This window comes from Rhinoderma darwinii (assembly GCF_050947455.1).
Source record: "Rhinoderma darwinii isolate aRhiDar2 chromosome 5 unlocalized genomic scaffold, aRhiDar2.hap1 SUPER_5_unloc_2, whole genome shotgun sequence".
NCBI classification, from domain to species: Eukaryota; Metazoa; Chordata; class Amphibia; order Anura; family Rhinodermatidae; genus Rhinoderma; species Rhinoderma darwinii.
Window position 1 is genome coordinate 1106005 of NW_027461776.1, and position 24767 is coordinate 1130771.

At 45.9% G+C, this 24767-nt stretch overlaps 1 protein-coding gene across 1 annotated transcript in view; it reads right to left on the reverse strand.

Annotated features, from left to right (window-relative positions):
- The window catches only part of LOC142687187 (acid-sensing ion channel 1C-like), a 145387-nt gene extending 134514 nt beyond the window's left edge, over positions 1-10873 (reverse strand). Inside the window, exon 1 of the mRNA XM_075847553.1 lies at positions 10349-10873. Within this exon, the coding sequence (XP_075703668.1) occupies positions 10349-10873 (525 nt within the window). The remainder of the gene's footprint in view (positions 1-10348) is intronic.
- Positions 10874-24767: the final 13894 nt, after the last annotated feature.

Sequence of the window (24767 nt, forward strand, 5' to 3'; positions counted from 1 at the left end):
CTCCTAATAACAGTGCCATATACTCTCCTAATAACAGTGCCATATACTCCTCTAATAACAGTGCCATATACTCCCCTAATAACAGTGCCATATACACTCCTAATAATAGTGCCATATACTCCCCTAATAACAGTGCCATATACTCTCCTAATAATAGTGCCATATACTCCTCTAATAACAGTGCCATATACTCCCCTAATAACAGTGACATATACTCCCCTAATAACAGTGCCATACACTCTCCTAATGACAGTGCCATATACTCCCCTAATAACAGTGCTATATACTCCCCTAATAACAGTGCCATATACTCTCCTAATGACAGTGCCATATACTCTCCTAATGACAGTGCCATGTACTCCTCTAATAACAGTGCTATATACTCCCCTAATAACAGTGCCATATAATCCCCTAATAACAGTGCCATATGCTCTCCTAATAACAGTGCCATATACTCCTCTAATAACAGTGCCATATACTCCCCTAATAACAGTGCCATATACTCTTCTAATAACAGTGCCATATACTCTTCTCATAACAGTGCCATATACTCCCCTAATAACAGTGCCATATACTCCCCTAATAACAGTGCCATATACTCTTGTAATAACAGTGCCATATACTCCTCTAATAACAGTGCCATATACTCCTCTAATAACAGTGCCATATACTCCCCTAATAATAGTGCCATATACTCCCCTAATAACAGTGCCATATACTCCCCTAATAACAGTGCCATATACTCCTCTAATAACAGTGCCATATACTCTTCTCATAACAGTGTCATATACTCTCCTAATAACAGTGTCATATACTCTCCTAATAACAGTGTCATATACTCTCCTAATAACAGTGCCATATACTCCTCAAATAATAGTGACATATACTCCCCTAATAACAGTGCCATATAATCCCCTAATGACAGTGCCATATATAGTCCCCTAATAACAGTGCCATATACTCCTCTAATAACAGTGCCATATACTCCTCTAATAACAGTGCCATATACTCCCCTAATAATAGTGCCATATACTCCCCTAATAACAGTGCCATATACTCCCCTAATAACAGTGCCATATACACTCCTAATAATAGTGCCATATACTCCCCTAATAACAGTGCCATATACTCTCCTAATAATAGTGCCATATACTCCTCTAATAACAGTGCCATATACTCTCCTAATAACAGTGTCATATACTCTCCTAATAACAGTGTCATATACTCTCCTAATAACAGTGTCATATACTCTCCTAATAACAGTGTCATATACTCTCCTAATAACAGTGCCATATACTCCTCTAATAATAGTGCCATATACTCCCTTAATAATAGTGCCATATAATCCCCTAATAACAGTGCCATATAATCCCCTAATAACAGTGCCATATACTCTCCTAATAACAGTGCCATATACTCTCCTAATAACAGTGCCATATACTCTCCTAATAACAGTGCCATATACTCCTCTAATAACAGTGCCATATACTCCCCTAATAACAGTGCCATATACTCCTCTAATAACAGTGCCATATACTCCCCTAATAACAGTGCCATATACTCCCCTAATAACAGTGTCATATACTCTCCTAATAACAGTGCCATATACTCCCCTAATAACAGTGCCATATACTCCCATAATAACAGTGCTATATACTCCCCTAATAACAGTGCCATATAATCCCCTAATAACAGTGCCATATACTCTCCTAATAACAGTGCCATATACTCCTCTAATAACAGTGCCATATACTCCCCTAATAACAGTGCCATATACTCTTCTAATAACAGTGCCATATACTCTTCTCATAACAGTGCCATATACTCCCCTAATAACAGTGCCATATACTCCTCTAATAACAGTGCCATATACTCCTCTAATAACAGTGCCATATACTCTCCTAATGACAGTGCCATATACTCCCCCTAATAACAGTGTCATATACTCTCCTAATAACAGTGCCATATAATCCCCTAATAACAGTGCCATATACTCTCCTAATAACAGTGCCATATACTCCTCTAATAACAGTGCCATATACTCCCCTAATAAACAGTGCCATATACTCTTCTAATAACAGTGCCATATACTCTTCTCATAACAGTGCCATATACTCCCCTAATAACAGTGCCATATACTCCTCTAATAACAGTGCCATATACTCCTCTAATAACAGTGCCATATACTCTCCTAATGACAGTGCCATATACTCCCCTAATAACAGTGTCATATACTCTCCTAATAACAGTGCCATATACTCCCCTAATAACAGTGCCATATACTCCTCTAATAACAGTGCCATATACTCCTCTAATAACAGTGCCATATACTCCTCTAATAACAGTGCCATATACTCTCCTAATAACAGTGCCATATACTCTCCTAATAACAGTGCCATATACTCCTCTAATAACAGTGCAATATACTCCTCTAATAACAGTGCCATATACTCCTCTAATAACAGTGCCATATACTCCCCTAATAACAGTGCCATATACTCCCCTAATAACAGTGCCATATACTCTCCTAATAACAGTGTCATATACTCTCCTAATAACAGTGCCATATACTCCTCTAATAATAGAGCCATATACTCCCCTAATAACAGTGCCATATACTCCTCTAATAACAGTGTCATATACTCCCCTACTAACAGTGTCATATACTCTCCTAATAACAGTGTCATATACTCTCCTAATAACAGTGCCATATACTCCTCTAATAATAGTGCCATATACTCCCTTAATAATAGTGCCATATAATCCCCTAATAACAGTGCCATATAATCCCCTAATAACAGTGCCATATACTCTCCTAATAACAGTGCCATATACTCTCCTAATAACAGTGCCATATACTCTCCTAATAACAGTGCCATATACTCCTCTAATAACAGTGCCATATACTCCCCTAATAACAGTGCCATATACTCCTCTAATAACAGTGCCATATACTCCCCTAATAACAGTGCCATATACTCCCCTAATAACAGTGTCATATACTCTCCTAATAACAGTGCCATATACTCCCCTAATAACAGTGCCATATACTCCCATAATAACAGTGCTATATACTCCCCTAATAACAGTGCCATATAATCCCCTAATAACAGTGCCATATACTCTCCTAATAACAGTGCCATATACTCCTCTAATAACAGTGCCATATACTCCCCTAATAACAGTGCCATATACTCTTCTAATAACAGTGCCATATACTCTTCTCATAACAGTGCCATATACTCCCCTAATAACAGTGCCATATACTCCTCTAATAACAGTGCCATATACTCCTCTAATAACAGTGCCATATACTCCTCTAATAACAGTGCCATATACTCTCCTAATGACAGTGCCATATACTCCCCTAATAACAGTGTCATATACTCTCCTAATAACAGTGCCATATACTCCTCTAATAACAGTGCCATATACTCCACTAATAACAGTGCCATATAATCCACTAATAACAGTGTCATATACTCTCCTAATAACAGTGCCATATACTCCTCTAATAATAGTGCCATATACTCCTCTAATAACAGTGCCATATACTCCCCTAATAAAAGTGTCATATACTCTCCTAATAACAGCGTCATATACTCACCTAATAACAGTGCCATATACTCCTCTAATAACAGTGCCATATACTCCTCTAATAACAGTGCCATATACTCCCCTAATAACAGTGTCATATACTCTCCTAATAACAGTGTCATATACTCTCCTAATAACAGTGCCATATACTCCTCTAATAATAGTGCCATATACTCCCTTAATAATAGTGCCATATAATCCCCTAATAACAGTGCCATATAATCCCCTAATAACAGTGCCATATACTCTCCTAATAACAGTGCCATATACTCTCCTAATAACAGTGCCATATACTCTCCTAATAACAGTGCCATATACTCCTCTAATAACAGTGCCATATACTCCCCTAATAACAGTGCCATATACACTCCTAATAATAGTGCCATATACTCCCCTAATAACAGTGCCATATACTCTCCTAATAATAGTGCCATATACTCCTCTAATAACAGTGCCATATACTCCCCTAATAACAGTGCCATATACTCCCCTAATAACAGTGTCATATACTCTCCTAATAACAGTGCCATAGACTCCCCTAATAACAGTGCCATATACTCCCATAATAACAGTGCCATATACTCTCCTAATGACAGTGCCATATACTCTCCTAATGACAGTGCCATGTACTCCTCTAATAACAGTGCTATATACTCCCCTAATAACAGTGCCATATAATCCCCTAATAACAGTGCCATATGCTCTCCTAATAACAGTGCCATATACTCCTCTAATAACAGTGCCATATACTCCGCTAATAACAGTGCCATATACTCTTCTAATAACAGTGCCATATACTCTTCTCATAACAGTGCCATATACTCCCCTAATAACAGTGCCATATACTCCCCTAATAACAGTGCCATATACTCTTCTAATAACAGTGCCATATACTCCTCTAATAACAGTGCCATATACTCCTCTAATAACAGTGCCATATACTCCCCTAATAATAGTGCCATATACTCCCCTAATAACAGTGCCATATACTCCCCTAATAACAGTGCCATATACTCCTCTAATAACAGTGCCATATACTCTTCTCATAACAGTGTCATATACTCTCCTAATAACAGTGTCATATACTCTCCTAATAACAGTGTCATATACTCTCCTAATAACAGTGCCATATACTCCTCAAATAATAGTGACATATACTCCCCTAATAACAGTGCCATATAATCCCCTAATGACAGTGCCATATATAGTCCCCTAATAACAGTGCCATATACTCCTCTAATAACAGTGCCATATACTCCTCTAATAACAGTGCCATATACTCCCCTAATAATAGTGCCATATACTCCCCTAATAACAGTGCCATATACTCCCCTAATAACAGTGCCATATACACTCCTAATAATAGTGCCATATACTCCCCTAATAACAGTGCCATATACTCTCCTAATAATAGTGCCATATACTCCTCTAATAACAGTGCCATATACTCTCCTAATAACAGTGTCATATACTCTCCTAATAACAGTGTCATATACTCTCCTAATAACAGTGTCATATACTCTCCTAATAACAGTGTCATATACTCTCCTAATAACAGTGCCATATACTCCTCTAATAATAGTGCCATATACTCCCTTAATAATAGTGCCATATAATCCCCTAATAACAGTGCCATATAATACCCTAATAACAGTGCCATATACTCTCCTAATAACAGTGCCATATACTCTCCTAATAACAGTGCCATATACTCTCCTAATAACAGTGCCATATACTCCTCTAATAACAGTGCCATATACTCCCCTAATAACAGTGCCATATACTCCTCTAATAACAGTGCCATATACTCCCCTAATAACAGTGCCATATACTCCCCTAATAACAGTGTCATATACTCTCCTAATAACAGTGCCATATACTCCCCTAATAACAGTGCCATATACTCCCATAATAACAGTGCTATATACTCCCCTAATAACAGTGCCATATAATCCCCTAATAACAGTGCCATATACTCTCCTAATAACAGTGCCATATACTCCTCTAATAACAGTGCCATATACTCCCCTAATAACAGTGCCATATACTCTTCTAATAACAGTGCCATATACTCTTCTGATAACAGTGCCATATACTCCCCTAATAACAGTGCCATATACTCCTCTAATAACAGTGCCATATACTCCTCTAATAACAGTGCCATATACTCCTCTAATAACAGTGCCATATACTCTCCTAATGACAGTGCCATATACTCCCCTAATAACAGTGTCATATACTCTCCTAATAACAGTGCCATATACTCCTCTAATAACAGTGCCATATACTCCACTAATAACAGTGCCATATAATCCACTAATAACAGTGTCATATACTCTCCTAATAACAGTGCCATATACTCCTCTAATAATAGTGCCATATACTCCTCTAATAACAGTGCCATATACTCCCCTAATAAAAGTGTCATATACTCTCCTAATAACAGTGCCATATACTCCTCTAATAATAGTGCCATATACTCCTCTAATAACAGTGCCATATACTCCCCTAATAAAAGTGTCATATACTCTCCTAATAACAGTGTCATATACTCTCCTAATAACAGTGCCATATACTCCTCTAATAATAGTGCCATATACTCCCTTAATAATAGTGCCATATAATCCCCTAATAACAGTGCCATATAATCCCCTAATAACAGTGCCATATACTCTCCTAATAACAGTGCCATATACTCTCCTAATAACAGTGCCATATACTCTCCTAATAACAGTGCCATATACTCCTCTAATAACAGTGCCATATACTCCCCTAATAACAGTGCCATATACACTCCTAATAATAGTGCCATATACTCCCCTAATAACAGTGCCATATACTCTCCTAATAATAGTGCCATATACTCCTCTAATAACAGTGGCATATACTCCCCTAATAACAGTGCCATATACTCCCCTAATAACAGTGTCATATACTCTCCTAATAACAGTGCCATAGACTCCCCTAATAACAGTGCCATATACTCCCATAATAACAGTGCCATATACTCTCCTAATGAGAGTGCCATATACTCTCCTAATGACAGTGCCATGTACTCCTCTAATAACAGTGCTATATACTCCCCTAATAACAGTGCCATATAATCCCCTAATAACAGTGCCATATGCTCTCCTAATAACAGTGCCATATACTCCTCTAATAACAGTGCCATATACTCCCCTAATAACAGTGCCATATACTCTTCTAATAACAGTGCCATATACTCTTCTCATAACAGTGCCATATACTCCCCTAATAACAGTGCCATATAATCCACTAATAACAGTGTCATATACTCTCCTAATAACAGTGCCATATACTCCTCAAATAATAGTGACATATACTCCCCTAATAACAGTGCCATATAATCCCCTAATGACAGTGCCATATATAGTCCCCTAATAACAGTGCCATATACTCCTCTAATAACAGTGCCATATACTCCTCTAATAACAGTGCCATATACTCCCCTAATAATAGTGCCATATACTCCCCTAATAACAGTGCCATATACTCCCCTAATAACAGTGCCATATACACTCCTAATAATAGTGCCATATACTCCCCTAATAACAGTGCCATATACTCTCCTAATAATAGTGCCATATACTCCTCTAATAACAGTGCCATATACTCTCCTAATAACAGTGTCATATACTCTCCTAATAACAGTGCCATATACTCCTCTAATAACAGTGCCATATACTCCTCTAATAACAGTGCCATATACTCTCCTAATAATAGTGCCATATACTCCTCTAATAACAGTGCCATATACTCTCCTAATAACAGTGTCATATACTCTCCTAATAACAGTGTCATATATACACCCCTAATAACAGTGCCATATACTCCTCTAATAACAGTGCCATATACTCCTCTAATAACAGTGCCATATACTCCCCTAATAACAGTGCCATATACTCTCCTAATAACAGTGTCATATACTCTCCTAATAACAGTGCCATATACTCCTCAAATAATAGTGACATATACTCCCCTAATAACAGTGCCATAGACTCCCCTAATGACAGTGCCTTAGTATCTATGTAATTTGACAGCCCATGGTATAAGCAAAGTTCATAAGAAGCTACCAGGGAGGAAGCGCATGGTAGAGAGCGGGTGCTGGAGGGTGATTGGCAATTGCCTTTTTAGTCCCTACCATAATTCAGCTCTGGTCATCGGTGGTCTCTTTTGTGGGGAGCGAGGTCTACTCCGGCTCTTTTCCTCATTCTAGAAGCAATGACCGGCCAAATACAGAAAATTTACTGCAATTTCTTTACTTTGGTCATTTCACATTTGTACAAAAAGTGGTAAAACTGGGCCAGAAACCATGACCCCCAAATTATTAACCAGGACTACAAAACCCCAAAAACTGTTACATAATTATGGGGTCCATCCAGCGGTCTCCACATCGTCATTATGACGTTCTGAGTTATACAGGGGCTTGTGTCATGTGACTAAACTCCTCATCATTGGCCGGTAACTTGTGGGAATCCTCAAGATTCACTCCAAAGCAATATACCAGTAAAATGAGCCGAATTCTACCAGGGACCCCCTGAGGTTCCCCTGTGACCCCAGTCTCCTGCCCTGATCTGCCCCTATTCCTCCATGTGATGCTTTATTGCATAGTCATGGTAATGATGGGGGTTATAGTCCTGGTTGTGTGGCCTCCTGGGTAAGTTTATAACCTTAGTGTTTATTTTGTTGGGGAAAGTATTTGTAGAAAAGCTCGTCCTGAACTCTCCGGACTCGGTGCTGTGGCGCAGATATTGGCGCACATTTATTAAGGAGTCGCCTGATTTCTGCAGAAATTGGACAAGTTGGATTTAGGATTTGCACCAAATTTTCTCTAATTTCAAGATCCGCCATTATGTAGAAATGTCGCCATTATTTCCATTCTTCTCCTTTCGTCATTTTCACTACGGGAACCTGCCCTTGTCTTGAGGGTTTGCCTGTAAAAACTGTGTGTGGAGCCATGGAGATCACCACGACGCCTTGTCCAGAGAAGTTGCAGAAAAATGGACTAAACCGCCGTCCCACATTCACAGCAAAACGTGCACGTGAAGCCGGCATCAAGATTTCCCCCGACCTGAGCGTTCACTGGGGAAGGAGCACGCGCGGCGGATATTTCCTAGTAGGTAGGATTCTCCACCACCACAGAATGCGGGAATATCACATCTTTACTAGTAAACGCTGCAGTTGGATCATCTACCACCAATGATGGAGCAGACCCCCCCCCCCCAGACATAATTACCGCTGTTCGGACCTCTTACACTATAGCTATGTCTCTGGTCGGCAGTAACGCGGGTTTCATGATGGGGGAGAAAAGGTTTTCCTTCTCCCTATGACGGAAATCTGTTCTCATTGTGTACAAGCCCTTAGACATTGCACTTACAGAATCCCCATGATGAAGAGGATGGGCTTTGTGGAGTCCCCGGACCCCCGTACTGCAGGTCTGCGATGTCTAATGCTCCGTCATAACGTTTTATGCTGGAGATTTCGAGGTTCAAAACGGGTAAATTGTAGAACTTTGCTTCCCCCTATTGAACCAGGGACTAAGACTAAATAAATGTAATTCTGTTAATCTTTGCTCATAAGTAAGGTTCTCCATGCTCTTTATCAGTTTGGTGGCTCTTTGTACTTTTTACATCTCCAGAACTGACCTGTATATTGTAGTTGAGGCCTCACTAACGCTTTATAAAGAGGTAATATTATATCCCCCCCCCCCCCCCGAGCCCAGAACTGACCTGTATATTGTAGTTGAGGCCTCACTAACGCTTTATAAAGAGGTAATATTATATCCCCCCCCCCCCCGAGCCCAGAACTGACCTGTATATTGTAGATGAGGCCTCACTAACGCTTTATAAAGAGGTAATATTATATCCCCCCCCCCCCCGAGCCCAGAACTGACCTGTATATTGTAGATGAGGCCTCACTAATGCTTTATAAAGAGGTAATATTATATCCCCCCCCCCCCGAGCCCAGAACTGACCTGTATATTGTAGATGAGGCCTCACTAATGCTTTATAAAGAGGTAATATTATATCCCCCCCCCCCCCCCCCCGAGCCCAGAACTGACCTGTATATTGTAGATGAGGCCTCACTAACGCTTCATAAAGAGGTAATATTATATCCCTGCCCCCGAGTCCAGAACTGACCTGTATATTGTAGACGAGGCCTCACTAATGCTTTATAAAGAGGTAATATTATATCCCTGCCTCCGAGTCCATGCCTCTTGTGATACACCACAATATCCTGCTGGGCTTACAAGCAGCTGATTGACATTGTGCTGCAGTCTATGATCTACACGTACACGGAGATCCTTCTCCACAAGTCAGTCTCCCAGTGTAGCTCCTCTAGGACATATGATCCTGCAGATTATTACTCCCAGTGTAGCTCCTCTAGGACATGTGATCCTGCAGATTATTACTCCCATGTGCAGAACTTTACATTTATCCACAATAAACCGTGAATATTGTCAGAGGGATTTGTCTACAGGTCAGTGAGGCTGCTCAGAACCATTGACCTGATATCTTCTAGCCAATCCGTGGGACAAATCAGAGGATGGATTTGAGTGGAACGTTAACGTTGTTAACATCGTCTTTTGTCTTCGATTATCGGGGGGGGGGGCAGTATCATCAAATTCTACTTAAAGAGATAAAGAAATGAAATAAAACCCAGAAATTTCATGAATAAATAAAGGGGACGAAACTTCTACCTGAAAAGAACTGGAGATGCGGGTACTCACCACAGAGAAGTCCTTGGCTCCACAGTCCCTGTTTCGATAACGACACTTTAATACCATGTCCTCCATACTGTGACCTGTTCGCTCATAGAATTCTTTTAGTGAGAAGGCTTTGTCAGTGTCGCTCGTATTTTGTATCACGTCCTTCAGCTCATCCATGTGTTCCTGTAGACCCAAGATGTTGCCCATATATTCGAGGTCCCTGCTCGTTAGCTGCGACAGGCGGAATTTGTTATAATTGCAGATGGTGATGGCCGGGAAGGTCATTAAGCTGCTCTCCATTTCATCCAGGGTGGTAACGTGGTGGTACTCCGAATAATATATGATCCGATCAGCCACTTGGAAAAGGAAGCAGCTGAGAGATGACAGAAAGGCACAAGCCCAAAACACTCTTCTTGGGGTGACCCCACCTGGGAGGAAGACGTGGCTGATCCCATGAAGGGTTGAGTTACTGGCAAACACGGTGAGATCGGAAGCCTTCGCATTATTCTCTTCTTCCTCATCTGGTGGAGGTTTCAGAATATCCATATGAAGTTGATTTGTCTTCCCCTGAAGGATCTAGTACAAGGATCTGGGGATTTAGGGGATCAGGACTTGGTGCTCCAGTCTTTCTGCAGGACTGGGACTGCTGCAGATGTGGAATGGAGAATGAGTTGGGAGGAGGACGCCCAGGTGTCTGATGGGATGCTCTGGAAGTTTAGAGGCTTTTGGTTTGCGGTGCCTGAGTGAAGAGGAGGAGGAGGAGGGGGTGATGCTATTAGAGGACTAAGGACCACAGAAAGTACACAAGGCGAAAATAATGGATCAGAACGAAACCAAATACCATCAGTCCTGAGGGACGGAGAGGAGGAGGTGCACAGCGAGACCAAATGTGAGCGTACGAGATGGAGAAAAGAGACAGACAACGGGCTGGGACAACGAGACGTCTAAAGGCTAATGATCAGGACTAAGAAAACCACGAGATGTGAAGATAAGTGCACAGGGACTATACAAAGCCTGAAACTGTACAGAGACTAAAACTGCAGCGCCACGAAACAGGGCTCACTAATCAGGGTGCAAGGTGACCATAGGGGTCAGTGGTGTGATACTCTGCAGAATATATCATTATGGATCCGTCAGGAGGTGGAGGAGCAATGTTCTGCAGGTCTCTAGAGAGGTCAGTGGTGTAATAATCTGCAGAATATATCACTATGTATCTGTCAGGAGGTAGAGGAGCAATGTTCTGCAGGTCTCTAGAGAGGTCAGTGGTGTAATAATCTGCAGAATATATCACTATGTATCTGTCAGGAGGTAGAGGAGCGATGTTCTGCAGATCTGTAGAGAGGTCAGTGGTGTAATAATCTGCAGGATATATCACTATGTATCTGTCAGGAGGTAGAAGAGCGATGTTCTGCAGATCTGTAGAGAGGTCCGTGGTGGATTGGGGCGTGGCCAGCTACTGATGTGAGAGGACGTGTGTGGCGATAGCTCCGGGCCAGCATCCTATAATATATCCTCCTCACGGGACTGTACTACGTGAAATCAGCCAAAATTCCTTACCAGCTGCGTCGGAAGGGAAGGACATCTTCCAAGAAAAAGATGAGTCCGCCTAAAGCGATGGACGCGGCGGAAAAGCTGAAATCATATGCCCGCGTGGTGATCCAAGATGGCGTCGGCGGGAGCTCTGCTGTGCAGGCCGAGGCAGTGGCAGGGACAACCACCCCTGTCTCCTCGGAACAGGATGCGGGAATCACGCTGCAGGAGGCATCGGATAAGCTGCTGACAGCCATCCTTGAGACACGCACGACACTCACGACTAAGATAGATGAGGTGAGAGTGGACGTGGGCCTATTGAGGCAGGATCTGCAGAATGTGCGGGAGAGAGTCACGGAGACGGAGGGCAGGATTTCGGCCTTGGAAGATCTTACTGCTAATATGCCTGCGGCTATTCAAGATTTGCACCGTAAAGTTGATTTGTGGCGCCAGAAAGCCGACGATTTGGAAAATAGATCGCGCCGCAATAATCTCCGCATTGTGGGGTTGCCGGAGAGGGCAGAGGGGCAGAGATCGGGAGAGTTTGTGGAGAAATGGCTTAAGGAGACCTTCCCAGCTGCATCATTCTCGCTGGCGTATGCGGTAGAAAGGGCGCACAGGGTCCCAGCACGATTACCACCTCTGGGTGCTCCCCCAAGACCTCTGCTTGCTCGGATGTTGAACTGCAAAGATCGGGACACGGTTCTGCTGGAAGCTCGGAAGGCCGGAGGGATCCGATTTGAAAATGCTTCTGTGTCCATATATCCGGATTTTTCTCCTGATTTGCAGAGACAGAGGGCGTCTTATGTCCCTATCAAGCGCCGACTCCGGGGCCTGCAGATTCCTTATTCGATGGCATATCCGGCTAGATTGTGGGTTGTGGATGGAGATAGAGCCATATTCTTTACGGATCCAACTGAGGCGGAAGAATGGCTTACGAGAAAGCATAGGCAATCTCCCCGACGATGAGTGCTGTGGCTGTGCAGGATGGAAGTTGTTTCCGACATATGGAACTCATGGATACCCCATATTGCTTATATTACAGATGTTCCAGTTGAAAGTATCCTTATAAGATAATGATGTGATGATGTAACATATTATCTGCAACATGTTATGGGGGGCCTGAGGTCCATGTTATAAGCTGGGCAGTTAATTCCCATAGTCTCATCCTTATATGTTCTAAATAGGAGGGATGGGGGACCGATAATATACGTCAGGTATTAAAATGTCTTTATAATACCTGGGATGCTGGCTGGGAGAAACGCTATACCTATACAGATAGTGTATTTGCGGCAGAAATACGCTAGCCGTAGAAACTACCCCCTAGAGTATAGGCTACAAAGGTTTGCTCCTGTTGAGCAATGTTTGTTTTTGAGGTTGTTATGAAGGATATTGAGTCAACTCACATTACCGCGGAAATCGGCATTGTTACTGCATACCAAAGAGTCATGGAGGGTACTGTATACGGGATTGGGACAATTGTCACTCAAGGGTTGGGGGGTAGGCTCCTGGGCAATGGTGCTCCAATATGTGTTAACAGTATGGAATGGCAGGATTACGGTTAATGTCCTGGAATGTCCGGGGAATGGGGTCTCCTGAAAAGAGGCATATGATATTCGCTGCTGTGCGGGGACAGCGTCCACATGTAACGTGTCTACAGGAAACACACATGACACCGGATACTGTGTCGAGTCTGAATAAGCCTTGGGTACAGTGGGTGGGACATGCCTCACACACCTCGTACTCCAGAGGGGTGGCCATCTTAGTGCACGCAGAGCTCCAATGGAAATTGCTACAATCCAATATGGACCCGGAGGGGCGGTAAATTTTTTTACATGCGGTCCTAGATGACTGCCCATATGTGATCTTGGGGGTGTATAATCCTCCACCAGCCTCACTGGCAATAATCCAGGAAGCTGTCCGATTTGTATCAGCACATTCGGGGGCTCGAGTGATCATGATGGGGGATCTCAACTTGGTTATGGACCCAGGTATAGATAGACTGCAGGGGAATGGGAGTAGAGGTCCTGGTAGCCCCACTCAGTTGAGCCTGCTGGTAAAGGAAATGGGATGGATAGACCTGTGGAGGGCGACACATGAAAGGATCAGAGAGTTCACATGTCACACCCCGCAATACAACGCGCTGTCAAGAATTGATTATATATTTGGATCACCTGCGGTTTTCCAGGAGGTGGATTCTGTGGATCATTTACCGAGGGGGATCTCGGATCATAGCCCGATCTTATTGACATTAAAAAGGCCACAGGTAGGCAGAAGGGGGATGGGTAAAATACACCCGTTTTGGCTTCAGCTCATCCAACAAAACGATCGCATACCGGAACAGTTATCAATATTTATAGAAGCGCATGTTCAGATGGAAAATCGGTCACTGGTGTGGGATACCCTCAAGGCCTATTTGAGGGGGTGTCTCCGATCCTCCATATCCTATGTAAAACGAGCTTCCGCCCTGCAGGAGGAGGACCTAGCATATCAATGTTCACAGGCGGAAGGGGCATTTGTTCAGGATCCCACACCAGTTAACCGGAATGCATGGCTGGATTTGGGTAGACAGTATCTACAGGTCCTGAGGGATAAGACGTCGCGTAGTTTATTCTTTAGCAAACAATCTCATTTTGAATTGGGCAATCAATCGGGTAAAATTCTGGCACATATGGTGCGGAACAGTTCTAGATCCCCCCCGGTGATGGGCATAGCGGGGCCCGGAGACAGGATCTGCACCTCCCCGGGAGAGGTTCTCGAGCAATTTACACAGTTTTATGATCAGCTGTATGCTTCAAAAGTTTACTACGGGATGGATGAGATGGAGAGGTACTTGGATGGAATATCGTTTCCTACATTGACAGCGGAGGGGGTGGCATCGCTTGAGGCTCCATTTACGGTAGATGAGATCTTGGAGGGAATGGCTTCATTGGCTAAGGGGAAGGCTTCAGGGCCGGATGGGATTCCCCTGGAGGTATATCTACAGTATGGGGAGCTGCTGGCCCCCCAATTGCTGGCCATGTTTGAACATAGCTATCAGAGTTCTGCTCTTCCGGAATCCATGTGTGACGCCACCATAATTGTGTTGCTGAAGCCAGACAAAAAACCGGATGAATGTGGTTCATATAGACCGATCTCGCTGCTGACAGTGGATTACAAAATCCTGACTAAGATGTTAGCTAATAGGCTCTGCAGAGTGATAAAGGAGATCATCCACTCAGACCAGTGCGGCTTTATACCCGGCAAGTCCACCTTAGAGAATATTAGGCGGGTACAGGTGGTGACGCAGATTGGATGGGAGGAGCAGCAGGATTGGGCGGTGGCATCTCTGGACGCGGCAAAGGCATTTGACTCGGTAGAATGGCCCTATCTGCTGGCAGTGCTGCGAAGATTTGGGTTTGGGGAAGGATTTATTAATTGGGTGTCCTTGTTGTATAAATCTCCACGAGCGCAGGTGTTGGTGAATGGGGCCCTGTCCCCTTCCTTTGGCCTCCATAGGGGCACGAGGCAGGGGTGCCCACTTTCGCCACTACTCTTCGCATTGGCCATTGAACCACTGGTTCTTAACATCAGGAGGGATCCTGCATATATGGGAATTAGAATAGGGGATAGAGAGGACCGGATAGGGTTATATGCGGACGATATGGCGTTGTTTATGGCGAACCCCAATGCCACCCTTCCTAGGGCCATTTTCCTCATCAATGTTTTTGGAAAATACTCAGGGTTACTAATTAATTGGTCCAAATCGTATTTGATGCCATTGAGGCAGGATAACTGTGGATGGGGCGCTCAATTTTGCGGACTGCCGGTAAGACCAGAGTTCAAGTACCTGGGGATTAATATTGCCAGGGATAGCTCTAGATCGTATGGGTTAAATGTAGCACCCTTGATCACGTATCTAAGGGACAAAATACAGGTGTGGAAAGGCCTGCCTTTGTCAGTGGCAGGACGCGTCAATCTATTAAAGATGATAGTATTGCCGAAGTTCTTGTACGTGTTGGAGCATATGAATGTGCTGGTGCCTAAAAGGTTCTTTAAAATAATAAACTCGTTGTTCGCGCCGTTTGTTTGGGGGGGGGGGAGATCTAAACTCAAGCTGTCGATTCTACAACGACCTAAAGATGAGGCTGGGGCTGCGTTACCGGATGTTTTTCTATATTACTTGGCGGGTCAGCTCAGGTACTTGATCTCTTGGGTCTCCCCCCCCCTAAAGACTAATGCGGAGTGTCATCTAGCCCGGGTACTGGGCTTAAAAAACTTATGGCCGATACTGGAGCCGCATGACTTCAGACACCGCTCCCTGTTACCCTTACATAAGTTGGCCAGACGAGTCTGGCAACAGGCTAAAGATCTACTGGGGTGTGTGGGGGTGGTGGCGGAGAGCCCGCTGTGGGATAACCCGAGCTTTTCCCATCTGCACGGGATGGTGGAGAAATGTTACTGGGCCTCTAGAGAGGTAGCCGCTCTGTCACAATTGCTAACGGAAGAAGGGTCGGTAATGTTGGTGAGTGAGATTCGGGCAGCATTCAATATACCGCCAGGGGATGAATTATATTGCATACAGCTTCATCATGCTCTATTAGCACAATTCCCATTGAACTCCGTGACATACTCTAGTTGTGATTTGGTGGTGAGGTTGAACAAGCCGTTTACAAGAGGTGTAGTTTCCCAAATGTATTCTTTTCTAATGGAGGCTAAAATGCGAATGGAGCCCCTGGGGGTGGAGGATGGGTGGCGTGCATTAATTCCACAACTCACAGTGGAGGAATGGAGGGAGGCGCTGGGCTCCCATTTGCTGGTTTCCCCAGCTGCAAATAATAAACTAGTGCAACTGTTCATCATCCACCAATGTTATTTAACGCCCGTAAAGCTACATCATATGGGAAGAATGGAGTCCTCACAATGTCATAGGTGTGGAGAGATGAGGGCAGACTTTATACACCTAATGTGGGGTTGTCATTGGATTCTTAGCTTTTGGGAGGAGGTGGTTGCATTATTAACGGCAGTGATGGGGAGGACGATACCTTGTAGGCCGGAGGTGTGTTTACTGGGACTGCTAAATGAGGAGCAATGGTCGATATATGAGAGGATTTTTCTCAGAGAAACACTATTTATGGCAAGGAAGGCGGTGGCCATGAGATGGATGGCGGAGAGGACCCCGACAGTAGCGCAATGGCGTAAATTGGTCAATGACATGCTTCCATTCGAGAAAATAGTGTATAAACACCGGGGGAAACCGGCTAAATTTGATCTGGTCTGGGAAGGTTGGTGCTCATCGAATCTCACTCACTGTACAGTCCAAGGGCTATCAGCCGCTCTGGCACAAGCTGGGGGTGAGAACATGTAAAAGAATCAGGAGGAGGACACGTCCAGGCGCTTCGATATATGACGTACGAGATGATTGGGGCGGTATGGCAGAATATTGAAATGGGGGCGTATTCCTATTTTCATGATGTACTGTAATAAAAGTCGGGTTGGATTGACGTGATCATCCTGTATTATGTATATGTGGTCTGCGAACCATGGGTTAATATCATGGATACCTGTGAGTATTCACTTTGTATATATTGAATCTTCTGATATATGTACTATTGAGTGTATAATGTTCTCCTGATGTATGTGATGGTTTGACTCTGACAGTTACTTTTAATAAAACGAGTTTAAAAAAAAAAAAAAAAGGTCAGTGGTGTAATATTCTGCAGAATATATAAAATGTGTAGTGAGATGGCGACTGGGAAGATAATCCTTTACCTCTCCAGAGATGAGACAGAGGAACGCTGCACACCCAATGTCAAGGCTGATGGTGTTTCTGTGTCCTGTCCCGGTGCCTGGCAGTCAGGGCCGGCGTTAGGGGAGGAAAACTGAGAAATTGTTCAGGGCCCACATCCTCTCAGGGCCCACTGCCCAGTGGCGGCACTATAGCAGCTCCTACGGGGCCGTCTCATGCCTGGTGGCGTCGCTAACACAAGGGGGGCCCTTGGTGCTACCAACTGCCACATTCACTTGTATCTGCACCCTATAAGATGCTGGTGAGATTACGTCACTGGTTCACGCCGGCCTATGCAACACTCACATCCCGGAGTCTCGAGGCTGTGGAGAAGCTCCATCCATTATGGAAATGGGGCTGTGTGGCACTATCTCCAAGGGAGGGGGGCTGTGTGGCACTATCTCCAAGGGAGGGGGACTGTGTGGCACTATCTCCAATGGAGGGGGACTGTGTGGCACTGTCTCCAAGGGAGGGGGTCTGTGTGGCACTATCTCCAAGGAAGGGGGGCTTTGTGGCACTATCTCCAAGGGAGGGGGGCTGTGTGGCAGGATCTCCAAGGCAGGGGGGCTGTGTGGTACTGTCTCCAAGGGAGGGGGCTGTGTGGCACTGTCTCCAAGGGAGGGAGCTGTGTGGCACTGTCTCCAAGGGAGGGGGGTGTGTGGCACTATCTACAAGGGAGGGGGTCTGTGTGGCACTGTCTCCAATGGAGGGGGCTGTGTGGCACTATGTTCAAAAGAGGGCACTGTGTGGCACTATATCCAAGGGAGGGGCGCTGTGTGGCACTATCTCCAATAGAGGGGGACTGTGTGGAACTGTATCCAAGAGAGGGGGCTATCTCCAAGGGAGGGGGACTGTGTGGCACTGTCTCCAAGGGATGGAGTCTGTGTGGCACTATCTCCAAGGAAGGGGGGCTTTGTGGCACTATCTCCAAGGGAAGGGGGGCTGTGTAACACTATCTCCAATGGAGGGGGGGCTGTGTAGCACTATCTCCAAGGGAGGGCGCTGTGTGGCACTATCTCCAAGGGAGGGGGCTCTGTGGCACTATTTCCAAGGGAGAGGGGGCTGTGTGGCACTATCTCCAAGGGAGGGGGACTGTGTGGCACAATCTCTAATGGAGGGGGCTGTGTGGCACTGTATCCAAGAGAGGGGTGCTGTGTGGCACTATCTCCAAGGGAGGTGGCTGTGTGGCACTATCTCCAATGTAGGGGGCTGTGTTGCACTATCTCCAAGGGAAGGGGGGCTGTGTAACACTATCTCCAATGGAGGGGGGGCTGTGTTGCACTATCTCCAAGGGAGGGGGGGGCTGTGTGGCACTATCTCCAAGCCAAGAGAGGGGGCTATGTGGCACTATCTCCAAGGGAGGGGGCTCTGTGGCACTATTTCCAAGGGAGAGGGGGCTGTGTGGCACTATCTCCAAGGGTGCAGGGTTGTGTGGTCCTATCTCCAAGGGAGGGGGCTCTGTGGCACTATCTCCAAGGGAGGGGGGGCCGTGTGGCACTATCTCCAAGGGAGGGCGGCTGTGTGGCACTATCTCCAAGGGAGGGGGACTGTGTGGCACTATCTCTAGGGAAGGTGGCTGTGTGGCACTGTATCCAAGGGAGGGGACTGTGTGGCACTGTCTCCAAGGGAGGGGGACTTTGTGGCACTATCTCCAAGGGAGGGGGACGGTGTGGCACTATCTCCAATGGAGTAGGACTGTGTGGCACTGTCTCCAAGGGAGGGGGCTGTGTGGGACTATCTCCAAGGGAGGGGGCTGTTTGGCACTAAGTCCAAGTAAGGGGGCTGTGTGGCACTATCTCCAAGAGAGGGTGGCTTTGTGGTCCTATCTCCAAGGGAGGGTGGCTTTGTGGCACTACCTCCAAGTGAGGGGGGCTGTGTGGCACTATCTCCAAGTGAGGGGGGCTCTGTGGCACTATCTCCAAAGGAGGGGTACTGGGTGGCACTGTCTCCAAGGGGGGGGCTGTGTGGCACTTTCACCAAGGGAGGGGGGCTGTGTGGCACTATCTGTAGGGAAGGTGGCTGTAAGGCACTGTATCCAAGGGAGGGGGCTGTGTGGCACTATCTCCTTGGGAGGGGGGCTATGGGGCACTATCTCCAAGGGAGGGTGGCTGTGTGGCACTATCTCCAAGGGAAGGGGCTGTGTGGCACTATCTCCAAGGGAGGGGGCTGTGTGGCACTATCTCCAAGGGAGGGGGCTGTGTGGCACTATCTCCAAGGGAGGGGGACTGTGTGGCACTATCTACAATGGAGTAGGACTGTGTGGCACTGTCTCCAAGGGAAGGGGCTGTGTGGCACTATCACCAAGGGAGGGGGTCTCTGTGGCACTATCTCTAGGGAGGGTGGCTGTGTGGCACTATCTCCAAGGGAGGGGGTTGTGTGGCACTAACTGCAAGGGAAGGGGGGGCGTGTGGCACTATCTACAAGGGAGAGCGGCTGTGTGGCACTATCTCCAAGGGAGGGGGACTGTGTGGCACTATCTCCAAGGGAGGGGGACTGTGTGGCACTATCTCCAAGGGAAGGGGTGCTGTGTGGCACTATCTCCATGGGAGGGGGGCTATTGGGCACTATCTCCAAGGGAGGGTGGCTGTGTGGCACTATCTCCAAGGGAAGGGGCTGTGTGGCACTAACTCCAAGGGAGGGGGCTGTGTGGCACTATCTCCAAGGGAGGGGGACTGTGTGGCACTATCTCCAATGGAGTAGGACTGTGTGGCACTGTCTCCAAGGGAAGGGGCTGTGTGGCACTATCACCAAGGGAGGGGGTCTCTGTGGCACTATCTCTAGGGAGGGTGGCTGTGTGGCACTATCTCCAAGGGAGGGGGTTGTGTGGCACTAACTGCAAGGGAAGGGGGGCCGTGTGGCACTATCTACAAGGGAGGGCGGCTGTGTGGCACTATCTCCTAGGGAGGGGGGCTGTGTGGCACTAACTCCAAGGGAAGGAGCGCTGTGTGGCACTATCTCCAAGTGAGTGGGGCTGTGTGGCACTATCTCCAAGGGAGGGGGCTGTGTAGCACTAACTCCAAGGGAGGGGGCTGTTTGGCACTATCTCCGAGGGAGGGTGGCTTTGTGGCACTATCTCCAAGGGTGCGGGGTTGTGTGGTCTTATCTCCAAGGGAGGGGGGCACTATCTCCAAGGGAGGGGGCTGTATGGCACTAACTCCAAGGGAAGGGGGGCTGTGTGGCACTATATCCAAGGGAGTGCGGCTGTGTGGCACTATCTCCAAGGGAGGGGGGCTGTGTGGCACTAACTCCAAGGGAAGGAGCGCTGTGTGGCACTATCTCCAAGGGAATGGGTGCTGTGTGGCACTATCTCCAAGGGAGGGGGGCTGTGTGGCACTATCTCCAAGGGAGGGGGGCTACGGGGCACTATCTCCAAGGGAGGGGGCTGTGTGACCCTATCTCCAAGGGAGCGGGGCTGTGTGGCACGATTTCCAAGGGAGGGGAACTGTGTGGTACTGTCTCCAAGGGAGGGCGCTGTGTGGTGCTATTTACAAGGGGGGGTGGTGCTATCTGCAGGGGGCACAGTTACTGAGGGATCATAATTACCATCTGGGACACTGTGGATTATGAGTTTGTTTAGAGGATGGGGTGTAGGTGCGGAGGATGGGGTGTAGGTGTGGAGGGTGCTGGAAAAGCGAGAAACCAACATGTCTGCGTGTCATATTCTGAAGAGACGAGTCACGGCTGGAATAAGTCGTCACAGTGGTCTGAGCCGGTTGGAGAAGAAAAGGGAAAGTGAACGACTCTAATCAGAGAAAACATCACCTGAGTCAGCGTGGGAAGCTACAGGCGGCGCTATGATAGGTGAGTCACTCCTAGAACATTGCATAGGTCGCTCTGTGTCGGGGAGACGTTAGTTATGTGACCACAGGACCAGAAGACACATCAGAACCACAGACAACATCTCACCAGAAGGACCTGACACCTGCACTGTAAAGTATAGTGGTGGATAGTTATGTGGCATAAATAAGACAGAAGTCTGCAGTGGAACTTGATAACCATGTCCTACAGCAGGACACAACAACGTAAGTGTAAGGAGCGACCCACCAACTATATGCGGGACTGTTCCTGTATATGTCGAGACGGCAGTATATCCTGCATGTCCAATTTCCAGCAGGTTCAAGGAGTTCGGCCACTGAGAATGTGTATATTGTAAGGCCGCAGCAGGAAAAGCCCTGGAGGGGGAGTTTATATCTCAGTGTGTTGGGATGGGTGAGATGAGGATGTTTGAGGTTTGCTGAGGATTTCCGGGCCTGGTGGGCAGGATTAGTAGAGGAACTTGCTTTTCCCTTCCCCTCTCCAGTCCATGGGTTTTCCCCAGTTCACATCGGTACTGGACTCATTACTGAGCCATAAAACCTCTGCATGAAGTGAAGGGATGATCAGAGCCCGGGAATCCACACAAGGAAAGGTTAGAGAGTCTGATCCAAGGAGCGCTGGACACACGGTACATAAAAAGACATACCTCCCAACTTTTGCATTCGGAAAAGAGGGACATTTTAAGCCACGCCCACTAACCACGCCCAATATCCGGCATCAACACATCAAATCACGGCCAGATCCTTCTGCAAATGACACGCGCACATTCTCACTGCGGATCGCTAGACTGTCTGGATATCACAGATATTATAGATCCGGTTATATTGTCACTGCGGATCTCTAGACTGTCTGGATATCATAGATATTATGGATCCGGTTATATCGTCACTGCGGATCTCTGGACTGTCTGGATATCACTGATATTATAGATCCGGTTATATCATCACTGCGGATCTCTGGACTGTCTGGATATCATAGATATTATGGATCCGGTTATATCGTCACTGCGGATCTCTGGACTGTCTGGATATCACAGATATTATGGATCCGGTTATATCGTCACTGCGGATCTCTGGACTGTCTGGATATCACAGATATTATGGATCCGGTTATATCGTCACTGCGGATCTCTGGACTGTCCGGATATCACAGATATTATGGATCCGGTTATATCGTCACTGCAGATCTCTAGACTGTCTGGATATCACAGATATTATGGATCCGGTTATATCATCACTGCAGATCTCTAGACTGTCTGGATATCACAGATATTATGGATCCGGTTATATCATCACTGCAGATCTCTAGACTGTCTGGATATCTCAGATATTATGGATCCGGTTATATCGTCACTGCGGATCTCTGGACTGTCCGGATATCACAGATATTATGGATCCGGTTATATCGTCACTGCGGATCTCTAGACTGTCTGGATATCACAGATATTATGGATCCGGTTATATCATCACTGCGGATCTCTAGACTGTCTGGATATCACAGATATTATGGATCCGGTTATATCGTCACTGCGGATCTCTGGACTGCCTTGATATCACAGATATTATAGATCCGGTTATATCGTCACTGCGGATCTCTGGACTGTCTGGATATCACAGATATTATGGATCCGGTTATATCGTCACTGCGGATCTCTGGACTGTCTGGATATCACAGATATTATGGATCCGCTTATATTGTCACTGCGGATCTCTGGACTGTCTGGATATCACAGATATTATGGATCCGGTTATATTGTCACTGCGGATCTCTGGACTGTCTGGATATCACAGATATTATGGATCCGGTTATATCGTCACTGCGGATCTCTGGACTGTCTGGATATCACAGATATTATGGATCCGGTTATATCATCACTGCGGATCTCTGGACTGTCTGGATATCACAGATATTATGGATCCGGTTATATCGTCACTGCGGATCTCTAGACTGTCTGGATATCACAGATATTATGGATCCGGTTATATCATCACTGCGGATCTCTGGACTGTCTGGATAGCACAGATATTATGGATCCGGTTATATCATCACTGCGGATCTCTGGACTGTCTGGATATCACAGATATTATGGATCCGGTTATATCGTCACTGCGGATCTCTAGACTGTCTGGATATCACAGATATTATGGATCCGGTTATATCGTCAATGCGGATCTCTAGACTGTCTGGATATCACAGATATTATGGATCCGGTTATATCGTCACTGCGGATCTCTGGACTGTCTGGATATCACAGATATTATGGATCCGGTTATATCGTCACTGCGGATCTCTGGACTGTCTGGATATCACAGATATTATGGATCCGGTTATATTGTCACTGCGGATCTCTGGACTGTCTGGTTATCACAGATATTATGGATCCGGTTATATCGTCACTGCGGATCTCTAGACTGTCTGGTTATCACAGATATTATGGATCCGGTTATATCGTCACTGCGGATCTCTGGACTGTCTGGATATCACAGATATTATGGATCCGGTTATATCGTCACTGCGGATCTCTAGACTGTCTGGATATCACAGATATTATGGATCCGGTTATATCGTCACTGCGGATCTCTAGACTGTCTGGATATCACAGATATTATGGATCCGGTTATATCGTAACTGCGGATCTCTGGACTGTCTGGATATCACAGATATTATGGATCCGGTTATATCATCACTGCGGATCTCTGGACTGTCTGGATATCACAGATATTATGGATCCGGTTATATCATCACTGCGGATCTCTGGACTGTCTGGATATCACAGATATTATGGATCCGGTTATATCGTCACTGCGGATCTCTGGACTGTCTGGATATCACAGATATTATGGATCCGGTTATATCGTCATTGCGGATCTCTGGACTGTCTGGATATCACAGATATTATGGATCCGGTTATTTGGTCACTGCGGATCTCTGGACTGTCTGGATATCACAGATATTATGGATCTGGTTATATCGTCACTGCGGATCTCTGGACTGTCTGGATATCACAGATATTATGCATCCGGTTATATCGTCACTGCGGATCTCTAGACTGTCTGGATATCACAGATATTATGGATCCGGTTATATCGTCACTGCGGATCTCTAGACTGTCTGGATATCACAGATATTATGGATCCGGTTATATCGTCACTGCGGATCTCTGGACTGTCTGGATATCACAGATATTATGGATCCGGATATATCGTCACTGCGGATCTCTAGACTGTCTGGATAGCACAGATATTATGGATCCTGTTATATCGTCACTGTGGATCTCTGGACTGTCTGGATATCACAGATATTATGGATCCGGTTATATCGTCACTG